This window comes from Microplitis demolitor, chromosome 5, assembly GCF_026212275.2.
Source record: "Microplitis demolitor isolate Queensland-Clemson2020A chromosome 5, iyMicDemo2.1a, whole genome shotgun sequence".
NCBI lineage: Eukaryota > Metazoa > Arthropoda > Insecta > Hymenoptera > Braconidae > Microplitis > Microplitis demolitor.
Window position 1 is genome coordinate 23,561,317 of NC_068549.1, and position 26,543 is coordinate 23,587,859.

Here is a 26,543-nt window from a genome sequence, read left to right on the forward strand (position 1 = left end):
TTGATAGGAAAATAATAAAGTTTTTGATAATAAAAATTAATAAAGAAATAAAAAAAGCGGGGAAGTATTGTGGAGGTGCCAACGAAAAATTAGTGAGAATGGTCTCTAGAGCCCCTCCTGCTAACAGGAAATCATGTATTTTGGTGAATCAAACGCGCGGGATAACATTACTGATCCGCGTCCATCCGCGAACTAAAAAAATCCTCGAGTGTATACCGCATATAGGTGTAGCCAGCTTAGCTGATAAACTGCAGGTTAAATCTTTGATGTAAGCCAGCGCTCGAGAGGAGCAAAGTGCTCACTCAGCACGCCGGTACCACAGACAAGTATTGCGATATTCCGTCATACCTTGACTTTCGCCCGTGAGGAATTTTTTAAACAGGAACGCATGTAGCCGACAGTAAACACGTTCTCTGACGCAACACACACACGCCACACACTAGCACACGCAGTTCAATGTCATTGACTCTACGTGCGACGGGCGGCGCACTGAGAAGAGTAAGTAAGGGGACGACTTGTAAATTTTGGGGAAATCTTAGACAATCTATCACCAATTGGCTTTTTTGAACTTATCTCATAATTAAATCAGCTACACGCCCTGAATATCCTCTGCGAGATTTAAACGTTATCTTTTGAATGGTCCACTTATTAGATAATGCAAATGACCAATTAAATTTGGGGGAAAACACGGTCATTGTACTTACGGCATGCGTAGAATTGACGCGTAATGGTCATTAAAATGTTAAATAAAAATTTAAAATGAGAATTATTGTTGATAATAAGTTGGTAGGTACGAATAGTGGGCGATTGTAAGACTAGAGAACGTGGTCCTGGCGAAATAACCGGGCTAAACTAAATTCTGCGGACCAATGACCGATGAAAAGAATCATGGCAAGCCAATAAGACGTCGGAACGTCACAGAGGTGCTTAGGGCCCATGCGGCTCTTCCTCAAAATTGTGTCTTTCCAATTCACGGGTAACATGTCACTGCAAGAGATCGCTCATAATCGCTTACAAGTCCACCCAACCGTGACAAGACCACATCACTCTTATCAATCATATGCTCCTGATATTAAGTCGGTTGATTTGTTGATTATGTCCATTCCGCTTTCTTACCGCAACAATCTGCTATTTTGCCTTTTCAGCTTTTGTCCCTCGGTATCTCAAGCACCTTTTTACCAACTCCCTTTCCCGTTACTCATCTTGTGTTGACGACCAAATATCTTACTCTTTTTTTTTTTTTTTTTTTTTTAATCATATTTATTATTCATAACAAGTGTCTATACGAGTACGAAATCGATGAGCAATTTTAATTATTTTTTAAACTATAAATTGTTATTAATAATTCAAGAAAAAGTGTAAGGCTGGTATATATATATATATATATATATATATAGATGAATTTAAAATTATTTTAATACGGCTAATTGTCGAGGTTTATAATCTCCTGGTATCAGGAGGGGCTAAATGAGACAACCCGCGCGAATATCGTTCCACTGTACAAATCGCTCAATAGCTCTTGCTGATTAATGTGTTCCTGGTAAATGACTGAACGTATGCGGGATGTGAGCACGCACCACTCGACGTTTTCGACTACACGAGACACGGATCATTCAACGCCAGAACATTAACTTGACAATAAGTCAACTACACTAGTAGTTACGGCCAGTATAATTGTCATAAAAATCAATCCGTCAATACACTTATATTAAATAAATAAATGTTATACTTAAATTTTAGGATGTATGTACCCAAATCGAAATTTTACAATTAACTTTCGAAAAATTAAAAAAATTAAACAAAACATTTTCTTTATTTTTTATTCTATAATCAAAATTAGTACTTTTTTTAAAATTTATTAAAAAAAAATGATTTGTCAATTGAAATAGTAGCGGGGTAAGAGAATTCGTTAATTTAAAAAATATTTAACGGAAATAAGGAAAAATTGTGAGTAAAGTTTATAAATTAGCTCCGTAAAACCCTTTTTTAGTATATTTAATTCAGGGGCGTGGTCCGGGGTGGCATCTTCAGAATGAAACCACTATCAGGGCAACACGCAAGTCTGGAGTAACTGGCACATTCTTTCATTCTCTGTCCACGTCTTGTGATGATTCCCTCGGGGTTACTTTTTTTTGCACAGTATAGTTGTGTTGTAGATGTTTTATGTTGAAATAAAAATTAAAGAGTGTATGCCCTCGGCGTGGTGTGACCTCGAAAACATCTGCCGACTGCTGGTTCTTTTTTGTATAAACGCTCGTGCTGCATGGCCACATAAGGATCGCGATAAAGACGACTCGAGCCCCCAAGAACAACAATCTTAGCAGGATTTCATGATCTCTTAAGAGTATTCAATATGATTCTTTATTCCTTTGTCCCTTTTTCTCTTCGTGGTTGTAACTATAGGTATACCAATCCTTGTGTAGCACTACCAAATTTTAAGATTATTCTGAACAAATATGTTTAACTCTAGAAGTCGTATATCTCAAGTACTATAACGTTGGTTAAAAAAATTCATTTTGAAACTTTGAATTTTATTTTTTATTATTTTTATCTTACTTTAATAATAACATTTTATAAAATTAATTTTTTTATTAACTCTAATCTATTTGTTCAAATTAAAAAAAAAACTGTTTTTTCAGTATATCGGTTCCTCGAATTAATAGAAAATTATAGTAAAAATTAAATGATCAGTATCTAATATTTTAATTTTAAGCTCCTCGATTTAATTGTTTTATAAATAATTAAAAATAGCGGTTAATTACAACGAGCACATCTATTAACTTCTGATAGTCTTGTAATTACAAAATACATTTTTAACAAATAAATTTAAAGCATCTGAAAGTAGAGACTTGAAGCTCTGCAACAAAATTTATTTTATTGCGATGGGATAACTGTATGATCCCAATTTCTAGCCAATGGAAGCAGGTATTTCGTTACATCGATACTATAAGTCCGTGGTATAGTAACAGCTTATGTGTATCCATTCACTAACAATAAAACTAATATAACTAAGTATTGCTTCTAAAGCATTATAAACTCCTGTTAGGTGTGAACCACGGCGCCGCGTGCCGACGCAACCCATTGGATCATCCTTAGCCGCAGACAACTCGCGCCTTAAAAAAATTATTCACTGAGCGTGCGTTTGAATAAACGCGCTTAAGGATTTATCATCACCTTTAAATTCAAACCTCAACCTTTTTCCACAAAATACCTATAGCTTAATATAACGCATTTGCCATATTTCAGGTTTTCCAGCCACAGCTCTTCTTACTGTCTCAGATAAATTTTTTTTAAACCACTTGTTCAACAAAATAAACCAAAAATTAAGTACAAAAAGGATCCGAAAAATATTTTCGAAAGTACTAAAGTTAGTTGATTATAAATACCTGAGTGTATTATTTTTACGAATTCTTAAATATATATATATATATATATATATACAATGCTTGTTTATTATAAAATGGATGAGTAAGTGATCCATATATAGAAACGCGCCTACGCAAATTCACACAAATACCCGTGTAATCCATGAAATGGATATATACCACGCAACGAACCGGGGCTGCTCGACACTTTTTCTCTGCTTGCGCTCTCAGTATAATCTAAAACGTTTCTAATATTTAATATTTCGTGTTAACGGTCAACTTATTATTTTTCGTAATGCCTGGACGTCCTTTGTGGCAAGTAAGTATACGTTCTTTATAAAAAAAAACATTAATTTTCGTATTTTTTAAGCTTTGTTTTGACATACAATCAAATACGCTGTTAAATGTCAGCGATCAGCTGCGTTTGACAGTATAAACATTACAATGCGTGCGCATCTTATTTTAATTTGAACTAAATTTTCTAAACACGATTATCATCATATTTTCGCACGGAAAAAAATGAACTATATAAATTAGTGTTATCATTTTAAATACTAATTTTTAAAGTTTATTTTTTCCGTGTAGTTAAAATATGTAGTTTCTAATGAATACTTTTTACTTACTCATTAAATTCGAATATTTATTTGTCAGATTAAAAAAAATTAATTAGACTTATCTTAATTTTATTAAAAACCAAAGTATTAAGAAATCCGTTAATTAAAAATAATAATTTTATAACTTTAATTGAGAATGTAAACAAATAAAAGAGAAAATGAGGTTATTAAATATAGTATGACCTTGATATGTAATTTGTTGAAAATTGTAACGAAGCCATGACCTGATCCAGAGTAATCGCATCTCGTCCACGAAAAATAACCGTCCCGAATGGATCCAGAAATAGTTTTCTCCGTTAACGTATTATTATTATTTTATAACCGATGCCAAGGCGTCGCATCAGCATTCGAGTAAATTGAATTACGATACGTTTTTATTTTTATAATCCGCCACTACTCTTTTTCAAAATATTCACAAATTAAAAATAAATTTTTTTTCTCAAAAACATCTCGTATGTATCTCGCTGAGTGACACACGAGGCTGTATTGCCGTTGCTGTACTCCCGTTGAAAGACACACGCCTCTAATGATTCTATTTTTATATATTTACTTCAAAATACTCAACTTATTCAACTTAAAAGATGTATTTTATATTTTTATTAATTTTTTAAACACTTAAAAAAAATATACATTCAGTCGAATTGTTATTTATTTGTTTTATTTTACTGTTAAATTGTTATGATGTTTACATGTTAGAAAAATATGACATATTGTATTGAATAATAATTATTATAAATGTTTACAAATTTAAAATTCATATATTATATATAAAAAAAAATTACATGTGTCTTGTATTTCCGAATCCTCCATGTCCAGATTGACTTGCTCCTTTATTGAAACCCATTTGAAGATTGAGTTGACCTTCACTGGCTCTTAATTGATCTTCAGTAAATGTTCTTTCATTTTTCTCGGCCATTTTCGGTCCCAATCTTGGTCCAGTGTATTCAGGATGTTTTTGTGTCTAAATAAAATTAGTTCATTATAATTTGTTTAAAATTTTTATGATAAATAACATAATTAAATTATTATATAATTACAATTCTTCCAAGTGCGTAAAGACAAAGAGTTACTTGAGGGATGTTGCGTCTCTCAAATAAATCTGCAGTTTGGAAAATTTCTTCCTGTGGTACTCCGTAGTTTTTAATAGCTGCTTGGAACCTATTCAAATTATTATTTTTTCATTAATTATTAAGTACATAAATTTTTTTCATAAATAATTGAAATACCTTTGAACATTTTCCATCAGTTGGAAATTAGTACCCTTGGTTTGGATTTTTTTGACTGAATTAGGTGCTATTTTATTAATCAACTGGCAAAGAATAACCCCATCTTTCAAAATATCTTCATAATCTCCTTTGGGTAATTTTTCACCAAGAACGGCTTCGATCCACTCCAAAACTTCGGCTTCTTGTTCCTTGTTACGTGCCTATAAATAAATATTCATTAATAAAATTAAATTGATACATATATTTCCCCTACTCCGCAGCACTTAAAAAAAGAAAAACATATATTTATCAAGACTTGAAAATAAATCCGCAGCTGTTATCAAACGTTGGATATGTTCTTCATAAAAATAAATATTTACTTAATCCAATAAATTTTATTGGTCAACCTGTTAAGCAGTTAATCTTTTTATTGCATTCGTTATTAAGCTGCTGATACTATTTTTTGTTCGGTTGCAAATCCGCGATAATATACTCGCGCGCGTAACTTATACCTATGACGTAAATCCGCAAAGCTTGTGCGATAAATAATTATTTATAAACTTTGATATAATCATCATCATTTATACGTTCTTATAAATATATATTTTTATACTTAATATAAATATTTTATTTTGTAATTTAATAGACAATAATACAAAATACATAATATGATACGTATTTTGACTATTACCAAATATCATCTTGGCATCAGCATTATTTTTAGGTCAAAACGTCCAAATTATTAACGTTGGCCAATAAATATTTATATCGACCATGACCAATAAATTTAACGCTTCATTATTTTATAATATCTATATTTAGTATATTTTGTCATATAAAAAGAAAAAAAAGTATTTCCAGACTGGAATTTTAAATGACGCGTTATTTTGAGCTTAACTACTAAAAAGCGTGTTAGATGGTGTGCAGATGGCTGAGCTTATTTCATTTTATATATATTATTTATCTTTCTCCCTTTATATTCATCGTTATTCCGGAAGTCTAATTTCAGCTAAAGAGTGAGCTCATTTATGCAAAAATTAATTAAAATGACAATCGTCTAAATCATAACTTGAGCGAATTAAATTTATTTTTAACTTTTTACATTCAATTTATAATTTTAATAAAAATAGAGGAATGTTAACGAGATTTAACTGAAAATGGACAAGAGAAATAAAATTGTAACACTATAAGCACCCATTGAAATTTTTACGCACACTTAAAATTTAAAAATCTAAATAATTAAATTATTTAATTTATTAATATATAAAATAAACATACCGGCATTTTAATAGTTGATGTAAAAACAGATAAAACAGAATAAAAATTAATAAAATAAATAAACTTTTTATGAAAATAAATAATAACGCGAAGCGGATGACTTTTGAATTGTGGCAGTTGTCTTGAGTAGGAACTAACTCAGACGCCGGACGTCGCGACGCTATATGCCAGTATCCCCTCTACTCCAGAGCTTTTAAACCAACGGATTTTGACGAACCGGGTAGTGAGCACACTTTGGCATTATTCCCACTAGTATTTCTCCTATCTCCTATCTCCTGTATCTGTTTCCTATTCCTACTTCTACACCCTCACTCTCTCAGCACAAGTTACCAGTTATTAGATACTAGACAAGACTAGAAACACACCAATCATCCTCACGCTCTGGAGAGATTACATCATTTTTATTTTTTATATCTTATAGATACATCACTGGCTATCCCTAACTTAGCTTATTCGCTTTTATAAATATCTTTAGTTACATTTATAATTTTTTTTCTTGAACATGATAGCCTATAAGTCAATGACATTCTCAAAATTGGAATCCATTAGGCTGTGACATTTTTTAGTAAAGAATCAATTAGTTGACAACAACTAAATAATAATAAATCTTTGGATTTATGCCATTTGATGTAATACTGACACCATCGCTTTATTTACATTTTTATTTATAAAAAAAAAAAAAATATTTTAGCATTAAAGGATAAATTTATTTTTAATAATTACTGAATAAAAAATTTTGTCAAATGTATATTTCCGGTACATTTTTTTTTTTGAATCACTTAAATTATTTAAATTATTATTTACAGATGTTATGAAATTAAAAGTTATTATTATTATATCATTTTATTTTGTCTTCATAAAATAAATTTTTGACTTGAATAAATAGCGAGACATTAATTATAGTAAACAGATATAGATTTATTCGAAATAAAATAAAGTTTTATATAAAAAAAAAAAAAAAAAACGAATTTATATTTTTTTATATTTCAAAGCTCGATAATCTATTTAAAAAAATAAAGTTCATTGACCTGCCACTAGATGTCCAAAATACTCTAATAATTTTCGTATGCTCAAACTTGTAAATGAGTTTTTAAACTCCAAAATTGTGCAACATTTAATCAGCTTTGCGCAGTGGCGATATCGTAACCAATGAGGTTCTACCGAGGTGCGATTATTGCTAGTTGAAAACTTTTACCAATACCCCGCCAAGACGATGTGAAATACCATCGGCTAAGGCAATTTTTGAAAGTTTCTGCGGAAACTAATAAATACATTATAAAGAAAATATTACTCTTTTACCCTACCATGGTTTGATGATAAAAATATTCACTAAACCAAGTAAACACAATCATGAATAAAAATTACGTAAGAATAACAAAGTTATTTGGGTGTTGAATGATGAGACATCACCCACGCAATGACGTCAAAAAAATATATTACAAACAGCCTCGTGTGAAAAAGTTTCAATAAATTAAACCTACTAGATTTATAACTTTAAATTTAATTGTCTTATTTTAAAGGTGGCTGGAAAGCGTGAGCCGGAACAGGAAACTGAGGCGCAGAAATGGATTGAACAAGTTATCGGTGAGAGGTTTCCACCCGGTAAGTGATAACACATAGACGTAATTATTTGAAAATTGTCTAAACATCAATTGGCGGAGAAACCAGGAACTCATGAGTAGTGCACGAGTAGTAACTATATAGTAAATATATATACACTCCTTATATTACTTCATACAATATTATGTGTATATTTATACATAAAAGTAAAGAGAGCAGCTGCAATCAAACAATAGCAACGTGGCACGATCAATATCCTATTTCAACCCCTAGCTGAAAATACAACTACCTATGTATGCTGTCCTGATATTTAGGGGTGAAAAAATCGCTGCAAGCCCTTCAGAATCATTTAGGAGTCATCGACGCATTGATATCCCGTTGTACAGAATCAGGATAATAATTTAAACCCCCCGAGCATCCTACATCTAGCAAGATACTATTCAACCCTTATGTCATATAATTTCCTGTTCAACAGAGGTGGCAAGGGTCCGCAAGTCTTTGACATCTACGTGCGATTAACCCCGTGTACACTATTTTCTTTTTTTTTTTTTTTTTATCAACCCGAGAATCCTTTCCTGCACTCATATGTGTTCCGGATCGGGATTTTGGGGTGCGTGACGTCGCAAAGGTTAAACTAGTGAGGTGGGTCAGTATTTTTACGGTAATCGATCGTCTACGTAGCTGACACGTCAACGGACTTTGTGTAGACTACATAGATAGGTTAGCTAGTTCCTTGATTCCCTTTAGTTGAAAGTCAAATTGTAGGGTGGCTTTCGCTTTCTGATTCTCGTGTTACCCTGGGAAAACGCGCGCTCTGTTACGTCACGACGAGGGCGTAACATCACTGTGAGTTGTATGTCTGGATTCAATACCAACCCTATAGATAGTACTATTCTAGTGCGCTGTATATTGGGGTCGTGGTAGTAGATTAAGCATCACTAAAGTGTATAGCCGACACATACAATCCTGATTTTGCAAATACGCCACGCGTCGACGCAACTAAATGTCTTATTTTAATCCATGTACTAAATTAAGTGTAAAAATATTTATGCCTGACAACAACATCTTCTTTGATATCAAAAAAATGATTTACATGACAAGAACGATATGGTCAAACTCACAATATATTATCCAAATTACCAGCCTTGAATATTATTTTCTTGACAATTTATACATATATATATATATATAAATAATTTATATAATCCATATACATAATTGAAGACATTTATAATCTTGGCACTTTAAGACATTTGTCAACGAGGTTTGGAATATCATAGAGCCTCCACCTGCGACTGTCATCCTGGTGCAAGAGAGGACGCCGTGGAGGTGGCCAAACGTGGAAACCAACCCCCACTCACCCACGCGATCCCCTCTTACACTAACAGATATGTACCACCGCTAACTGTAGCCATCACTACTCGCGAGCCAACAGCCGTAGTAGCAGCATCACTATCAACAACCATTTCATCAACTTGAGCCAAATCTCATCTCGGTTGGAGATGGGTGGGGATTTTCGCAAGCTTTCGCCACCGAGTATTCGCCTGGTTGCTTGCAACGCCAGTTCCACCTGCCGAGCTTAAAAATACCAATGTTTCTTTTTTCTTCTCGTGATCACTGACCAACCAATAAAAGAATGTATTAACCATTAACCTTTACTAATCTTGATAAGTGTCTAAGATTCCGCTCAGTACTGGGCGAAATGTTGAGGATATCGATTTGCCGTCACTCGTTCATCATGTTACGTTGCAGGGACGCTAGTGTATCAGGGATACATAGTAAAAGCACAGTAGTAATTCATCTGTTTTTATTTTTTTGTTTTTTTTATTTTTTCCTTATTCCCGTCTTCTATCCCGAGAGCTCACAGCCTACGGTAAGCCTTCCATCTAGTGTGGCAAGACGATGTCAAAACAATACAATGAAGCTCTTGGAAGGAAACACTGTCATTTGTCGTATCGAGACGTCAGTCATCCGTCCGTCACGACGGCGCAAGGCTTCCTGCCGCACCAGGGAACTAGCAGACGTTTGAGGGATTTATAGGGTTTGTTATCCTAACCACCCACCCACAAATTTACCCACCCTGAACGACATCGAGAACGCGCCCCTGATCGAATGGCATTACTGTAACCATGATCGCAGCTGTTACTGCTTGTATATTGTATATCCAAGCCATATGAGCAATAGGTACAGCTGCAAGCATATACAGTATTACTGTATTGTCTATTATCGGTTTGGAATGCTTTCAATCGTTGTTGATCACCTGGCACTGGTTAAGATACTATTTCGATCAATAGTTAACGATAATGAAGACGGAACAATACTTGAAGACGCCAAATTCTCGTCACGAATTCGTCAATGACGTCACTTTGAGACAAGCCTACCAGGATTACAGCCCCGGGGAAAATTTACGAGCTTGCGCAACAGGTTTACGTCATAGCAATACTACCGCCAACCGCGTTTACTTCCTTACAAACAGAATATTAGGCTTGCTTTTAAACCCGAACGATTTAAGATACAAATATATCTATATCTGTATGTATGCATATACATATACAACCTGTTGCTTTAGGAAAAGTCGTAAATTTGCGAGCAGGATGTTGTCCTGATGAAAATCGTGTCTTTGACGTCTTTATGACGCGAGTTTGACGTTTAATCAATACCAGACTCACGCAGACGCAGCTTTTTTGATAAAAAACAAAAACAGTTTTTAGTTAATAATATAATTATATCATCATCTAATTAATAGAAATATGTTTTTTTTTTCTTTCAAAAAAATATTTATACTTAAAAAATTATAAATAATTTGGTTCAGAATGGATTATAATCAAAATGATGATTATTGTATTTGATAAAATGATTTTAGTAACTTCGCAAATACGAATTATTTCTAGGATATAGATTTTCTGTCACCTCCTTCCTTTTACGGCATTTCATAGCTCTTTGCAACTACCAGGATCACATCAATTGTTTATAATTCATCTCTGGTTGAACAAGAGGCTGACGCTCATTGATCTCGGCCACTAGGTAGACTTAAAAAAAAAAAAATAATACTTTGACAGAGCAAGTAACTGAGTAATAAATTTGAATATTAAAAAAGCTTCAAGATTCCTATAAGACCCTAATATAAAAAAAATAAATGATGAGCCTTGAGTGGTAAATTATTCATAGTTGCCCTAATATAATAACAATTGGAGTACACTCATGTATAAATAAAGTCCTGATACCTGGGCACGGTACCCGGAAATAGACTTCCTGCGAACTAATAAGTTCCTGATGTCGTATGAGCGCCATTTGGTTGCAACCCCCAACATATTTTCTTATGAATTGTCCATACATATATACAATAGCTTAACCAGCTAAAACCGTGGAAACAATCAACTCCAAATGGAGTTTTGCTTGACGCTCATCAGATATACTCTTCCAGTTAATATTCGATCGGCTGTCAATAACTCGTCAATTGGGAACGCCGAACTACGACCAGGTTTGTATTAGGCAAGCAGATTCGTCCGAAGGATAAAATACTTGAGCTTTCTCTCTTGCTCTTTACTCTTGACTGTCTTCTCATATAATTGTGTCATGGTGCTCCTATTACAAGGTATAACCGAAAATTTCGTTCATTAAATATCCGTCACGCACCTTCCCCAGTAATTTGGAACCACGTGATAGAGCGTCCTTGCAGGATCAGGCTAGTAGTTTTGCGAATAGATGGCAGATGGCTATTTATCCTAGTCCAATGACCTTATAGGCTACTCAAATATTTACTTGTACTCCTACATATATAACAAATCTTGCTTTCCCAAATATCCACAAATGTATCCTACATACATATATATTATATATTCATATTATAGCTAGTATTGATTTTATTTTCTGTATAGTAAAGAAGCCAACGGCACATATATGTGTATATAATAAAATAAACATACCCGGTATCATGCATGCTCTCTTAATATACGATGAACTTTTATATTTATAGCATCCGCATATTTTTCAGGTCACTTTCGATCCAACATATATAATAAAACATTTAATTGTATAATCGCCTGGTTCATTTGAATAGTATATTCACCGGGCATCTCATCATTTCATATATATATGTATGTTTTTTTTTTTCGCTCTAGATTTGAAAATGTAGCGTAGATTAAATTAATCAGACGGAGATGGTGATAATAAAAAAGAAAAAAAAAATAATAAAAACATACGAGTAAAAAATAAAAAGGTAGAGATTAACCTCCACGAGATAACTGTACTCCTGGGTGTTGGAGATGCGGTGCGTCTTTCGAATGGCGTCGAGTGACGACTAAAACAGCTCCGTGACTTTTTAAAACCTCACCGACATTTGCTATCTTTGATGCGACATATTACTGCTCTGTAAACCCGGAATGTCGTTGGGAAAAAAAATTTGTAACTTTCTGAGAAATAGTACAAGACACGAACGGGAGCATTTCTTTAAACTGCGGTTATGAAAAAAATTCCATGCTCCCTTGGACTCCCTCTTGGGATAATGGGACTACATGAATGCGTGCTGGTACTCGAGTTCCTTCGATACACTATTTTCCTCGTTTGTCCTTTTTACTTTTATCAACTTCCACAACGTCCCAAGGGACTTTTACCTTCTGCTTGGATTCTCCCCCAGGATACGGGGGTTAGAAATGCCGAGTAGAATCGTGTAATAGAGAAAAAAAATCCAGAGACGCGATGGATAGAATGAGTAGAGTTTAAAAATGAACAAAGTGCTCAGGCGTCAATACCGCAGAGGGGGAGTTCGATAATCGACGCCGGCGCGTTTACATCTTATTGGTTCTCTCTTTATCACACTCAATCAATCTAAAGTATCACTGTCTTGCTCTCTTCCATGTCAAACGTTTGATGATAATAATAACAACACAAAAAAAAAAAAAAGATAAAGAAACATGATAAAGCACGATTTATGCGTTCCTGGTTCGTTCGTATATCGAGACATTCTTTTCAGTCGTCGAACCACAAGCCAATTGATTTTATAATGCTCCCATTTTATAATACAATAAAAAACAATTTTATTATTGATAACAATGAACAGGTGTTGCCTACGAAGATGCTCTAAGAGATGGAATAATCTTGTGTAAGCTAATGAACCGTCTAAAGCCTGGAATAATCACCAAGATCAATACCTCAGGCGGTGACTACAAAATGATGGACAATCTTAACCAGTAAGTTAACTACCCAATATTACAAATGTTAAATAACAAATAAAAAACAAATAACAATTGTTAAAATGACTGAAAATACTGCTTAACATTTATTATCTCCCCATGAAAAAGTTTATTTTTTTTTTCCAATAAATCTACAAAAGTAAATATAACGCAACGCTGCGTGATATTATTATTATTTTTATGATAAATAGTAGCCCGCATTTATGCTCGCCTGATCCATATTCGACTTTACGCAATCGACAGTGTTTTGTCAGGCCAACTAACCACTTATTTCTTTTCTCGATTTCATAGCTCGTGTGCGATCAATCGACCAGTCGCTTTTGCAATCGATCTTTACCTGAAAAACGACATCAGCTTAAACTAATACTCAATAACTCATTCTAATCGATTGCTAATCTATCCAATACCTAATATCTAATCGATAAATTTATATTATATATTTTTGTATTATCTATATGTGGTCGAATCGTGGTGCAACAAACGCTCTAATCGAAAATTCGAGTACGAGGATTTGGAGCACAAAGACGAGAAAGAACGTCGAGCTCTTGTTCATTTATTAAATCCTAATAGAGAAGCACCGACAAAGTCCGAGGTCGGGACCATCGCTTATTTATAACGCGTTTTCACTTTCGTTCAGGTTATTGACGTTTCTCGTGCGTGGGTAAATATGAGTATAGATGTAGAAAAAAAATATATCATGCACTGCCACAAAGATAAAACTTAATAAAAAATGTATGTGAGTGTGTATTCTTATTAGAGTTTGAGGAAGATTAGAAATTTTGTACTAATTAATTAAAAAAAAAAGAACAAAAAAAAAGACAAAAATATTAATGAGGGTTTCTAACGGGCGATTGCCTTTAGTACTATGCTACAATCCTGATTAAATATCAACGAGTGAGGAGGTGGCTTAAAAGTCTTAATATCTGTTAAAATTTGTCTCTGGTATTATAAATCCTATTGCTATATTCATTTGGTTGCTTTCTGGTATTTGATGTTTTCTTGTTTATCCAAGTGTTTTTTTTACTCTTATATCCACGGTTCCACAAACACAGTACATATGTACCTACGCTAAAGTGCGTAGCTAATATATACTTTAATAGTATCATAAATAAATGAAGTCAGTATTAAAATTTCGAAAAAACGATAATTACATTACGTAGTATACTGAGACACTTGAATTTAATTTTTAAAAAGTTTTTTTATTCTATCAGAATTTAAATTAATGATATTATTAATAAATTCAAACAGATGTTTCATTTACAAAATAGTCATTCAAATTTTTATAAATATTGACATGCACTGAAGTTAAATTAACAAATGATTGAGATACACGAGTACCCAATACTTTTCCATTTATTCTCGTAACATTGATATTCAAATATCCAATTTGTAGATAATTTTTTCTGCTACCACGTCGTTGGCAGACAACAGGGCTCCCTCGAAATTCCTGTAAACAGTCAAAATGTAAATTAATTTTTTTTCTTGAAAATTTTTCTTGATAAGATGTAAAGTATACTTTTATAGTCCGGCGAGTATCTTATTTAAAAATCATGTCAGGACCCCACTTTATAAAGCATCAGTTATCGGTGTTGAAGCAGTATTTATATTAGCGATTGTCACAATAAATCTTAATTTTATCTTTTTTTGTTTAATGTGGACAAGTGTGAAGAGTATTATGAAATATGGAAATTCATTTTTTTACCAATCAGGTCGAATTATATACAGCAAAAGATTATGCAAAATAATTGGTAATAATTAAATAATTTATTGTCTTAAATAATGGAGCCCAAGGTTTTTTTTTTATTTACATATATTTTTACAATATTAGTAAGAGTACATTATCGCTTACAAATGATTATGCTTATTTATATCAGATTGCAAAAAAAATATAATATTCATATAAGAAATAATTTTTTTATTTTTTTATAATGAGGTCTTTATCATTATTACTAGTATATCCTATCCTTTTGGAGCAGGAATAAAGTTCTTAGTCAATATATTATATATTTCATCATGAGCAGAAGTAATATTGATAAAAGATTCCCATCTTTGTTCGTTAAACGGTTTAGTAGTATCTATATAAATATTGAAAAATCCAATATGTGCATAATTATCAGAATTATTGAGTTGACACACCAATGGACTGGCTCGATAATTTGCCTTAAAAAATTAAAAATAAATAAAATTTATCATCTCCCATTATACATTATTCTTGTTTAGCTCACCACAAATATCACTTTACTCTCTTTGATATCTAGACTATTTTCTGCAACGTGCGTATAATTAACACCATCATATTTGAATATACGTGCAGAGTCATTAATCAGTTGTGCTTTATACGGAGCCATCAGCGTCACTATAAAAAATATTTAAATTAAATAAATTAGATGAATTATCTCTAGTCATGAGCAAAAAATTATTTACTTTTATCCTTCTTAAAATTATTTTCATTTATGATTAATTTTGTTATAGCATAGAAATAACAATTGCTATAATCATTTACATTATCGCTTTTGGCTAAATTGATTACACTTATTTGGTCATTTAAATAAAACGGACTTTTGAGAATTATAATAGCATAGGTATTATATTCGCTGTTTGCTTGAGATGTATCATTAATCCGTCCATTGATTATTTTAGAAAATTTACGAACTTGACAATTATTTATATTTACATTCCAAGCGGGGTGAAATATCCAACAACCCCCGATACACGTGTACTTTGTTTTAGGTCTAAAAATAAAATTTATTAAATTTTCTCATTAATAATTATACAGCTAATGATGAAATTTGTTAAATATTGAATATTATATGTTTTACTTATTTAATATAGATGTATTTAATGTAAGAACAGCTTGAGGATGGACGAGAGATCCATAATCCCAATCTAAAATACAGTAGAGTCAAATAAAAATAAATAAATATAAATATATATATATATATCTTACACGATGGTTCCAAAGTTTTGATAAACAATGAATTTTTATTTATCAGCACTGTCCATGCTGATAAATTAACATTGTTACTTTGTTTTTCAACTCTATTTGTATATAAAACAGCACAACTTTTACTCAATGTAACAATAGTTGAAATAATAAATATCTTTACTAAAATCTTCATTTTAAAAATGATACGTGGGTTTTATTATTTTTTTGAGTTGCTTATATACCCATCGCGAATCAAAATAATTATAATAATTGTCTATGATAAAATTATAGTGACAATACAGTCAAGTGTTTTTTCATATGTTTGGTTAATAATTTATATAAAATTAATTATTCCATCGATAGTGATTTATTGAATTGTTATAATTTTACTTTATAATTAATCACATGTCTATAAAAACGTCTATAAATACGTAGTAAATTTAAAAAAAAATTATCTTTGATAAAAAAGAGGACAATCGTCTTTATAAGAAGAAGAATGAGAGAGGGGTCGAGGATGCGCAACGCGGCCACTCCGCATGGCTCCCTTTTGACACGAGTATTATAACACAAGAACAAGTAGATCCCGTGTCTTAGCTGGACACTCATCCAAACCCAGATGTCCGACAACAAACTCCAGCCAAAAAATATTTTAAGAACCGTTGGTTAGAATAAAAAAAAAAATACCTATATAAATGGACAGAGGAAATAAGCTCGCGTCTCTTCATGTTTCTCTGCTCCCATGGGGCTTTCTAAGTACCGTCTTTCCTCATTTACTGATCGCCCAATTTTATCATCATCATCCATGCAATGCTAGAATAAAGATAATATTACATATTATCATATTAATAATGCCAAGGATCGTGTTACATTCCTTATACCTTGAGATATAAGAGCTCTCTTGTTATGGCATCTATCTATGAGAAATAAACCGCTAAATATAAGACACAAGAGCACACTCAAGTTACACGTGTGTACAATTAAATTGTGTTGGCAACATCATACCACGATACTCCTTAAGCGGGTGCTCATATGCGGCAGACGCGCTGACAACCAGGAACTCAGCTACTGGAAGAAGCCCCAACAATTCGAAGAATTTCAAAAATTCCAGCTAAAAATCCTCAGTTTACATTTAAACAAACACCGATACCTTATCTTACTATTATAATCTCCTGTTACATTGGGATACGCGACACGTCATTTCTGTGACAGAAATCTCATCTCGAATAGATTCTGACGATTCTGACAATTCTGAGCATTTTGAGTGACCTAACTCTTCTCTATCTTGTTCCTGAGTACTGTAAAGTTAGTACTAGTGTCCGACCGTATTAATTAGTATCTCCCAATTAATGTTGAGACAATAGAAGCGCGTCACTAACCTAAGAAATGGCTCAGGCGAACAGATCTAACAAAGAGCTTACTCTCGTTTGGCTTTTCTTAACATCAATTTTTTATTTTCTGTCTAGCCTTGATTTCTTATCATAAATTTTCAGATAATGAAAATTTATCTCAAAAATATTTACTCGTATTAATTATTATTTAATCCATAAGCGTGTATATATTTAATTGTCATTACACTCATTACGTTTAACAGGTTTCAAAAAGCATGTGTCAAGTATGGAGTACCAGATGTTGACCTCTTTCAAGCTGTTGATCTAATGGAGCGTAAAAATATCGCACAAGTTACCAATACGATTTTTGCTATTGGGCGCACAGTAAGTTGTCAGTCCTTAATTAAATATTATTTTTACATCAATGAGTAATTAATTTGTTATTTTTTAATAGACTTATAAGCATCCAGAATGGCGTGGACCATATTTGGGACCAAAACCAGCTGAAGAAAATAAAAGGTTTTTCACAGAAGACCAGCTGAGAGCTGGTGAAGCAGTTATTGGTCTGCAAGCTGGTTCCAACAAAGGAGCCACTCAATCGGGACAAAACTTTGGTGCCAGCAGAAAAATCCTTCTTGGAAAATAAACTGAAATAAAAGACTTAACTTGTGTGTGTGTTATGATTTGTTTTTTTTTTTTTTTTTTTTTTTTTCTAACAATGTCAGGTTAAAAATATGATTAATAAAAATGTGTAAATAAATGATTAAAATTTTTTAATTATTATTTATTGATAAGGTCGTGGAATAGCATGAGGTGGGTGCAACGACGTAGACAAGATCGTGGGGCAGGCCAGTTCTTGGGGACCCCCTGAAACAGGAGAGCAGCTTCAGATACAAGTCACTATCTCCTTGGATTACGTGATATATATATGAGTATATATACTTATATAGGTGTAAGTGACTCGTGTATATCGCGAGATATCACTCCTTGGCTCTTCTGGGAGCCTCGTGAAAGGGGAGCGCTCCGGAGTGGCCGCACCGCGCATCATTGCACCCCACTTTCAATCTTTAATCGCGCTAATTCAACTTTCTCGCCAGCGCACATCACTTACCTTATAATCATTTCTTTATGTTTATTAATATCTATTGGGTTTCTACCCAATCCGTACAAATAACAGCAAATATTTAAAATAAATATTGCTAAAAAATTTTCATTTTTAAAAAGTCATCAACTACTTTACAAGTTCACAACAATAATATACTTGAAAACTTTTGTCACAAATTATTTTATTTTTGGAGTCTTAGACCTTCGATAGAACCATGTCGATGTCATCTCGATGTCATATGCTCTGTTTGTCCATTTCATATTTTTTTATCATTATACCTTCTTATTAACATCCGACATCATTTCTGAGACCTTTTGAATGTAAAATAATAGAAAATATTAGAGAAAAAAAATTTTAGAGTCCTAGAACAGTCCCAGGCCCATGTGTCTGGGTTCTGTCTGGGAATCTCTGGTATACGTGTCAATCGGTTATTTCATTTTTAGGTGATAACCCTAATGAACTATTGTCGAAAAAATATTAATCAAGTTTCCTGAAATTTTATTATTTAATACTGGTCTTCAAAAAATGTACGCGGAAAGACAGTGAACATCTACATCTGCGAACTTGAAAAATTTATTTTTCAAAAAACAGCGGCCAGTGGGCACATACAGCTTCAACGATGCGCATGCGCGAACAATTAAACACATCGAAATCTGCGCATGCGCGAAAAATTTTATTCCAGGGAAAGCAACCAGTAAAACGCACCCAACCAATGAAACCAGCCATGAATTGTATAGATTAGAGTTAAATAAAACAGTTGTCAATAAAAATAAATAAACAATAATGTTGATAGTAATAAGTATTAAGTATTAAGTGTCGATAAGTTTTTCATTATTTTTTATTACGTAACATAAATAGATAATGGAGGGTAAGAAGGAATTGAAGTATAACATTGACAATATTGGAATATTTTCTAGCTCAAACTCGCGTAAGAATAGCAGCCAATCAACAGGTAAATAACACGTCGTATGTTTATAAAATCATATATATGTATTTATTTAAATAATATTTGTTACTGTAGTTCCATTGACAATTCCTTGTCCTGGACGTACACAGGGTGATGGTATGGAGAATGTGTCAAATATTTCGTCAGATACTGACAAAATATCAGGAAAAAAAATAAATCTGCGTGATAAATTAATTTATCATCCGTCTAATCTCAAGCAGCAGTCATCGTGTCCACCAGTGACACCAACTGGTACCGTTGTTAGATTAATACCAAAAAATGTAACTCATACAAAGAAAGAAAAGCTACTGAGCTCGTTAAAAAAATCAAAAGAGCCTAAATTTGTACCTTACGAACCCTACAAGGCTGCTGTTAATCCAATAGTTCCTGATGAACGTAAATTTATCCGTGGATCTCGTAATAATCTTGATATTAATGAGATGGTTGCTCAAATGGCGCTACACAAGTCAATAGAGTTAAAAAAAAATAATAATGAAAATGCCAACAATAAAGAGGACAGAGAGCTCAAACAGTGGGAATTTGATAAGAAAGCTTACGAATTAGAATTACAGAAGCTCAGAGAAGAGAACATTCAACTGGAAAATCAACTAAAGTTTCAGGCGCAAGTCAATGGTGAGTTAAAAAATTTATTAGTTGCTGCCGTTGGCGAAGATCTCGAGACCAAGGTTCATATTCTCACTGAAGACAAACTCCAGCTGTCTCAGGCTCTGCTTAACTCTGCGAGACATCTGAATACACATCAAGAGCAGACGGAGTGGCTGGCAGGACAGTGTGAAGTGTGGAGAAGCAAATTCTTGGCCAGCAGTCTGATGGTCGAGGAGTTAGCTCGTTGGAAAGCTGGACTCTGTCAAAGAACTACCGACTTGCAAGAATCAATCAAAAGACTGCTTGAAGAACGCATCAGAGTACGGGAAACTTTGATGAAAACTTACAAGACACTCAGCGTTCTCAGAGAGAATTTCGATCCAATCGGTACGCTGACATACAGAAGACACGAGCTTCCCAGCAGTAATATCCTTGATTTGGCTGACGGCTGCTGCCAGGTCGCTGAAATTTTAAATGTCCAGCTGCTGAGCGGCATGGACCCTGTGAGAAAAATTAAGCAGGCTGATACAACAGGTCTCGAGATGAAAACCGTCGCTGAAAAACATGCCGAGCAACTTCTGATGAATCCGAATTTAATCATGTCCGGGCGACAAGATGCCGCTTGCAGCGCGGTAATGGGAGCAGCTTTTGCGCTTTCTGGTAAAATGTGTCTTCCTTCTTTGATGATTGACGGCAGTATGGCTTGTTGTCCACATTGCAGTGGAGAAATAAAACAGGTTTAATAATTAACTTGTTGATAACTAAATATTGCATTTAATTGTCCTACTGTGTTATACTGCCGACTATTAAATTTATTTAAATGATAATTGTAAATAGTAAGTATGAATTGAATTTATTTGTATAATAATTAATACGAAAAAATAATATATATTTTATTTAGTTATTAACATAAATTCAGGTAGCTGTTGATAAAATATATTGAACATTTATTTTTTTTTACAACTCAATAAATTACTAGCCTTCGATGTTCCTGTTTCCTATTTTAAAAAATAAAATAAATATTTTATATTGATTTTAATTTAAATAAAATATAATTACCTTTGTATTTTTTAATTTAATAATTCGCTGTGCATTCCAGTTTAATGAACTTGCTAATACAATTATTGTAAAGTCTTTAAATACATCTTGTAAAATATTATTTATCAATTCGGAGTCTGGTTCCAGATCTTCAATAATTATAATCTATAATTATAGTTATAATTATTATTAATTAATAATAATTATAATTATTTGAGTTTAAAATATAAAAATTTACGCTTCGATTGAAGGCAGTCGAGTTGAGATAAATACGAGCGAGTGACAATAATTTTTTTTCAGTAACATTAAACAAGTTACCCGCGCTGCTGTCCAACTTGTAATCAAGCTTTGATATTTTTTCCCACAAAAATACTTTTTGCAACGCCTCTATTATTTCTTTGTCCGTACGACGGTTATGCGGCTCTAAATTGTATTTTATTGTCCCATTAAAAAGAATAGGTACTCGAGGTATGTAATCGACATACTGTCTCAGTACATCAATATTTATGTCCACGATATTTAAATTTCCTATTAAAATATTTCCTGAAAATACTTGATCAAATTGCAGCAGTACTTTTACTAAATGACTTTTTAATTCTGTATTACTGCCGTGTATTGCTAAAATAATATTTTGTTATTAAATAATTAAAATAAATAATAATAAATACATACCGACTTTTTCCCCAGCGTAAATTGAAAAATTAAATGGCTCATGATCCGTCGAATTTATCAATAAAACATTCTGAAAATGTATACTTGGTATCAGTGGCCATTCACGTCTATCATTATTATCATTTATTTCTTGCGGTATATTCTAGGAAAAAAAAACATTGACATAAATAATTAATTTATTAAAATAAAGAGTATAAAATACCTGAATATAATTATCTACAAAGCCAACGATCATAAGGCTTCCGTGCACATCAATTATAGCAGCAGTAAGATGAACCAGACTCTGAGTCAATTGAATCGTACAAATAAAACCCAGTCCCAATACTTGATACCGATCTTTGACGCCATTTACTGCCGCGCAAATTATAATCACCGCAGCCAGAGTAACCGCAGAAATAAGTTTTATTCTGTACTCCATCCACAACTTGGTCGCTTTTAGCATAAAGTCATAGGTAGTATTTGCGTCGCAGTATTTGTAAAATTTTTTAGCAAAATCTCTCTCTTTTCTGTACGCCTGAATCGTTATTCTTTCATTGACGGTACTTACAACATGATTATAAATTGGCGTTACCGATTCTATTCTCGATTCGTTGAGCGCGATTACCAATTTCCGGATGTAAAACTGGTAAATTATTATTATGGTGATAAATATTGCCATCGGTAATAACAACCAGGGACAAATTATCCCCAAGATCGTTGTAGTAAATAAACTTATTCCAAAGTGCATAAGTATTGTTATTTTTAACTTGGGCAATGTGTAATCCACTGAAATTAATTTTTAATTGATTAGTTAATTTAATTAATAAGTTATTTATTTATTTTTATTTTTTTTTAACCTTCTTGTAAGTCATGGCTGCAGATATTTATCAATGCAGAAGAAGATACCGTTGAAAATATCGATATATGCGCTCGATTTATTTTTTTCAGCCATCTCTCGTGCATATTTTTAGCAGCATTGAATATGTCCTGATAAATATTTATTTTATTTATTTATTTAATTAATAAAGTATATAAAATTTACATACTTTGTTGTAAATAAATGTCAAAGTAAGACCTAAAGCGATGATAAATCCTACGACTGACGCTAAAATAATGGCGATGTGTGTTGTATTGACCAGAGTTTTCTAAAAGTAAAAGTCGACATAAGTTTTAGCAATAGATTGAAAAATATTTAAAAATACCTGAGATATGTAAAAAAAAATAAGAGGACTAGCGGCAATGGGAATAGAATAAAGCAAAGCCATCGCACAGACAAATTCACTGAGACATTTTCCGCCAGCACGATAGTCGATAGCTCGTATTCCGTAAATTCCTTTTGTCGTTTCATCAAAATCTTTTTCTTCTCTGCTTAACTTTAAATTCAAATCACTTGAAGAAATAGCTGCAGCTGTCGCTAAACTAAGTCCTTTATTTTTAATTCCCGAGTCGACAAGAAGTTGACGCGAATTATCACGAAATTTTTTGCCAAATGATTTAGTCAACTCGTCATACTCTTTGTTCCACTGACACAGCTCTTCATGCGTACCATGCTCCACGACTTTACCATTTTTCATAATATAAATCAAGTCGCATCTCTCTAAATACTTTGAAAAATATTTTAAGTAATAAATATATATTTTTAAATTTAATTAACATAAACTTACTTGGACTTTGTCAGTAATTATGACAACACTTTTGAGTCCAAGAACTTGAACAATAGCTTTATCAAAAATTTCTAAGCTCTCAATCACGTCTGAATCCCTGAGAGGGTTGTCCAGTAAATTTATGTCGCGATTCGCGTAAACTGCTCGTGCCAACGCGATTTTTTGCTTCTGGATCATCGTCAGCTCTACTGTATGCACGTCAGTATCATCTGATCCTGGAAGCAAACTTATGTCGTTGGTCAAATTGCAAGCCTGTATACTCTTGTAATACCACGAGGAGTCAAAACTTTCGTTCATCACAATATTCTCTTTTAGAGTTCCTTCAAATAAATTAAAGTCTTCTGGTACATATGACATGTTACCGTCAATAGTAACCTGGCCATTAATGCGATTCAGTTGGCCCATTATTGCCAGCAGTAACGATGATTTTCCACTTCCAGAAGCTCCGCATATTCCTATCAATTTTCCTTTAGGCACATAAAAATTTATGTCTATCAATTCTGGTGACAATGAAGCTTTAAAAGTTGCTCCTACATAAATATTGTCACTCTCGACGGAACTAAAAATATCACCAATTAATAATTTAAATTTATTTATAATATAATCGTTTCCTTACTAAGATGTATGACGTTTATTATTAATATTATTATTATTATAATCCCAGGAAAAATGCCCAGAATTAATAGTGATTGCGTAGTTTTTATCAATCGGTTTGTCAGTATAACGATCAGAGTCTTTTAATATCAATACTGTTTTTAATTTATTCAGTGATGCCAAACCATGTGAAATACTACTCATTGCTAACCAGCTACTTCTCACACAGTGTTTTAAATTTATAAGAATTAAAATCAAACATGGAATATACTAAAAATAAATATTTTAATTTTTTAAATCCGTCATACCATAAGAAATGAATTAAACAATTAATAAATCATACGTTGACTGAAATAATTTGCTGATGAGTAAATAAATAAGCCATTGTCATAACGCTGACAGTAACTATTGGAATAACGTGAACCATACACAGACTGCAGCCTTCGCTGAGTGCGCCCAATTTAATCTCTCCCAATTCCTTCTTACGAACTCCTTGAATCCGGGACACAAAACATCTGTCCCACTGGATAATTTTTGCAAAATAAATTTTGTTGATAAACTCTTCGAGCAAAGACAGCCGTCTCAGTGAGTAATTCATGGCACGTGTTGCAAAAAGATTTGTCAAATAAGCATTCAATATCAAGCTTAGATATAAAATAATTAAAGTTGCGATTCCTATAAGCGCCCAGTGTCCCATCGAGTACCAGATGTACAGAGACGATATCAATAAAATCAAAGGGCCGGAAAATATCAGCGGTCCATTTGTTATTAATTCGTAAAGAGTTTTGCTGTCTGGTACAAAATACGTCAACGTCTGAAGAAAAAAAAGTTATTATATATTTTATTTAATTTATTTACTTATAAATTACCTGATGAACCGGAGCTTTGAATCGTACTGATGATTTGATCAATTTTTTGTACGCCAGAGTCAAACATGCAGATCTTAATCTCGTAGCCGTTCTAAGATTTAACGATGCGCTCCAGGCAATTAAAAAATATGAAATAACTTCAGCTGTTATCAAAATACCGATATGACTAAAAATAATAACTTGATCTATCATTATTTCATGTTTTAAATTATTCGAATAATTATTGGCAGTTAAATTTATTTTTGTCGCATTGACAATCATTGAATTAGACAAACTGGTATTTTGCTTGTAAGTCACGTTAACCCGATCCTCAGTCGCAATTATTATCTTTTGCAATACAATTATCTAAAATAAATATTAAATTACAGTTGTTAATATTTTTTTAAAAACAAAAATACTCACGGGGCTGGAGAGTGCAATGAACATTCCTAGGAAGTAAATAAATGAGCTGACAAGTACGCGGGTTTTGACAAAATGCCATGCGATTTTAGGTACCGATGCACCAGCTTGTCCTCTCTCGACGACATGATTATGCCACAAGGTATCTATCCTATAAATTAATTAATAAATTAATTAATTGACAAATGAATAAATAAATTAATGAATACCTGGAGCCATTTACTTGACAAGATTCTTGAGTAGAAATACTAGGCAATGGTTTATCTCGTAATCCATTTTTGTAACCATCAGTAATGTATTCATTTATCCAGCTAAATGATACACTTGACAGCAATCCTATTTTATCTAGAGGAATTTCAGATCCTGGAACTCTTTTAAAATAAAAATAATAAAAAATTATTGAGACGCAATCGGCCTCGATATAAATAAACTTACTTTTTAAATCTCACAGGTACGCAATTAGCAAGTGCTGTAGTATATCTTGATAAGCGATTGTGTTGTACATATGTTGAACTATATTTTTCATTTTTTTTTCTCGGTAAAAGTTTACCTTGTCCATTATTATCAAAACTTAGATAAACATGAAGCAAAACTTAATAAAACATAATGAGTAAAGTGATGGCAAATAAAAAATATAATTTACCTGGTGCAAGCATCATTGATGATGCCCAAAGACGATGAAGACATTACTCAGTTCATAAATATATATAAATAATAAATTAAAAATATATATAAAACATTTAGATGTGATTGATTTTACGGAATCCAGAGTGTGGTGGCATAGGGACAGACTCTGTTGCTTATCATATCAAGCCACTCCTGGTTTAGTTGGCTATCTATCACTCGAGCAAATGTTTATCAGATAAAAAAAATTCAATGTCGAAATATACATTTTGTGATGCTTATGGTCACATTCTTAGTCACCGGTACATTAATAAGTTAACAAAAAAATTTTTTAAAAAGCTAAGACTTAAGTTTTATATCCGAGTTTTAAGACTTGTAAGTAATGACTGATCTGTACGTGTCTTTCTAATAGATATAAATAATGTTATAATTTAAAACATCGTTATCTCTTGTAAAATGACCCGCATTTCTTACTCTCTTATCGACAAGACTAAGAAATTCAAGAAGCATTAATATCACTACTTGATAGGTTTTTAATTTTCAATAGTAATAATAAAAAACAATTTAGTAAGACAAATA

At 32.6% G+C, this 26,543-nt stretch overlaps 5 protein-coding genes and 1 non-coding gene across 7 annotated transcripts; 3 read left to right on the forward strand and 3 right to left on the reverse strand.

Annotated features, from left to right (window-relative positions):
* The first annotated feature begins 3,560 nt into the window (after positions 1-3,560).
* LOC103570736 (muscle-specific protein 20) lies at positions 3,561-18,157 on the forward strand. Its single transcript, XM_008548574.3, has 5 exons — positions 3,561-3,684; positions 7,983-8,064; positions 13,082-13,211; positions 17,732-17,852; positions 17,923-18,157. The coding sequence occupies exons 1-5, from the start codon at positions 3,661-3,663 to the stop codon at positions 18,112-18,114; spliced, it is 549 nt and encodes a 182-aa protein (XP_008546796.1). The 5' UTR covers positions 3,561-3,660; the 3' UTR covers positions 18,115-18,157.
* On the reverse strand, positions 4,611-6,620 carry LOC103570734 (myophilin). The gene is made up of 4 exons (XM_008548573.3): positions 6,463-6,620; positions 5,206-5,405; positions 5,017-5,137; positions 4,611-4,940 (listed from the first exon to the last, which is right to left on the reverse strand). Exons 1-4 carry the CDS (start codon positions 6,466-6,468, stop codon positions 4,758-4,760), a joined length of 510 nt encoding a protein of 169 aa, XP_008546795.1. The 5' UTR covers positions 6,469-6,620; the 3' UTR covers positions 4,611-4,757.
* On the forward strand, positions 7,583-7,723 carry LOC128667900 (U4 spliceosomal RNA). The gene has a single exon (XR_008403814.1). It is a non-coding gene; the product is annotated as a U4 spliceosomal RNA (small nuclear RNA).
* LOC128667814 (uncharacterized) lies at positions 15,037-16,348 on the reverse strand. The gene is made up of 5 exons (XM_053739493.1): positions 16,162-16,348; positions 16,034-16,100; positions 15,639-15,946; positions 15,440-15,570; positions 15,037-15,374 (listed from the first exon to the last, which is right to left on the reverse strand). Exons 1-5 carry the CDS (start codon positions 16,331-16,333, stop codon positions 15,174-15,176), a joined length of 879 nt encoding a protein of 292 aa, XP_053595468.1. The 5' UTR covers positions 16,334-16,348; the 3' UTR covers positions 15,037-15,173.
* Positions 18,158-19,260: 1,103 nt separating the features above from the next.
* LOC103570733 (golgin-45) lies at positions 19,261-21,075 on the forward strand. Its single transcript, XM_008548572.2, has 2 exons — positions 19,261-19,525; positions 19,595-21,075. Exons 1-2 carry the CDS (start codon positions 19,435-19,437, stop codon positions 20,866-20,868), a joined length of 1,365 nt encoding a protein of 454 aa, XP_008546794.1. The 5' UTR covers positions 19,261-19,434; the 3' UTR covers positions 20,869-21,075.
* LOC103570732 (ATP-binding cassette sub-family C member 11) lies at positions 21,041-26,363 on the reverse strand. 2 transcript variants are annotated; one of them, XM_008548569.2, is made up of 16 exons: positions 25,984-26,363; positions 25,776-25,910; positions 25,550-25,711; positions 25,344-25,491; positions 24,942-25,286; positions 24,416-24,886; positions 24,095-24,342; positions 23,479-24,037; positions 23,017-23,418; positions 22,861-22,959; positions 22,672-22,801; positions 22,038-22,600; positions 21,836-21,977; positions 21,402-21,781; positions 21,185-21,328; positions 21,041-21,123 (listed from the first exon to the last, which is right to left on the reverse strand). In XM_008548569.2, exons 1-16 carry the CDS (start codon positions 26,025-26,027, stop codon positions 21,073-21,075), a joined length of 4,023 nt encoding a protein of 1,340 aa, XP_008546791.1. In that variant the 5' UTR covers positions 26,028-26,363; the 3' UTR covers positions 21,041-21,072. The 2 variants fall into 2 exon arrangements, with proteins under 2 accessions (XP_008546791.1, XP_053595459.1); XM_053739484.1 differs by lacking the exon at positions 25,984-26,363 and having other exon boundaries at positions 25,564-25,703; positions 25,776-25,864.
* Between the last annotated feature and the right edge of the window lie 180 nt (positions 26,364-26,543).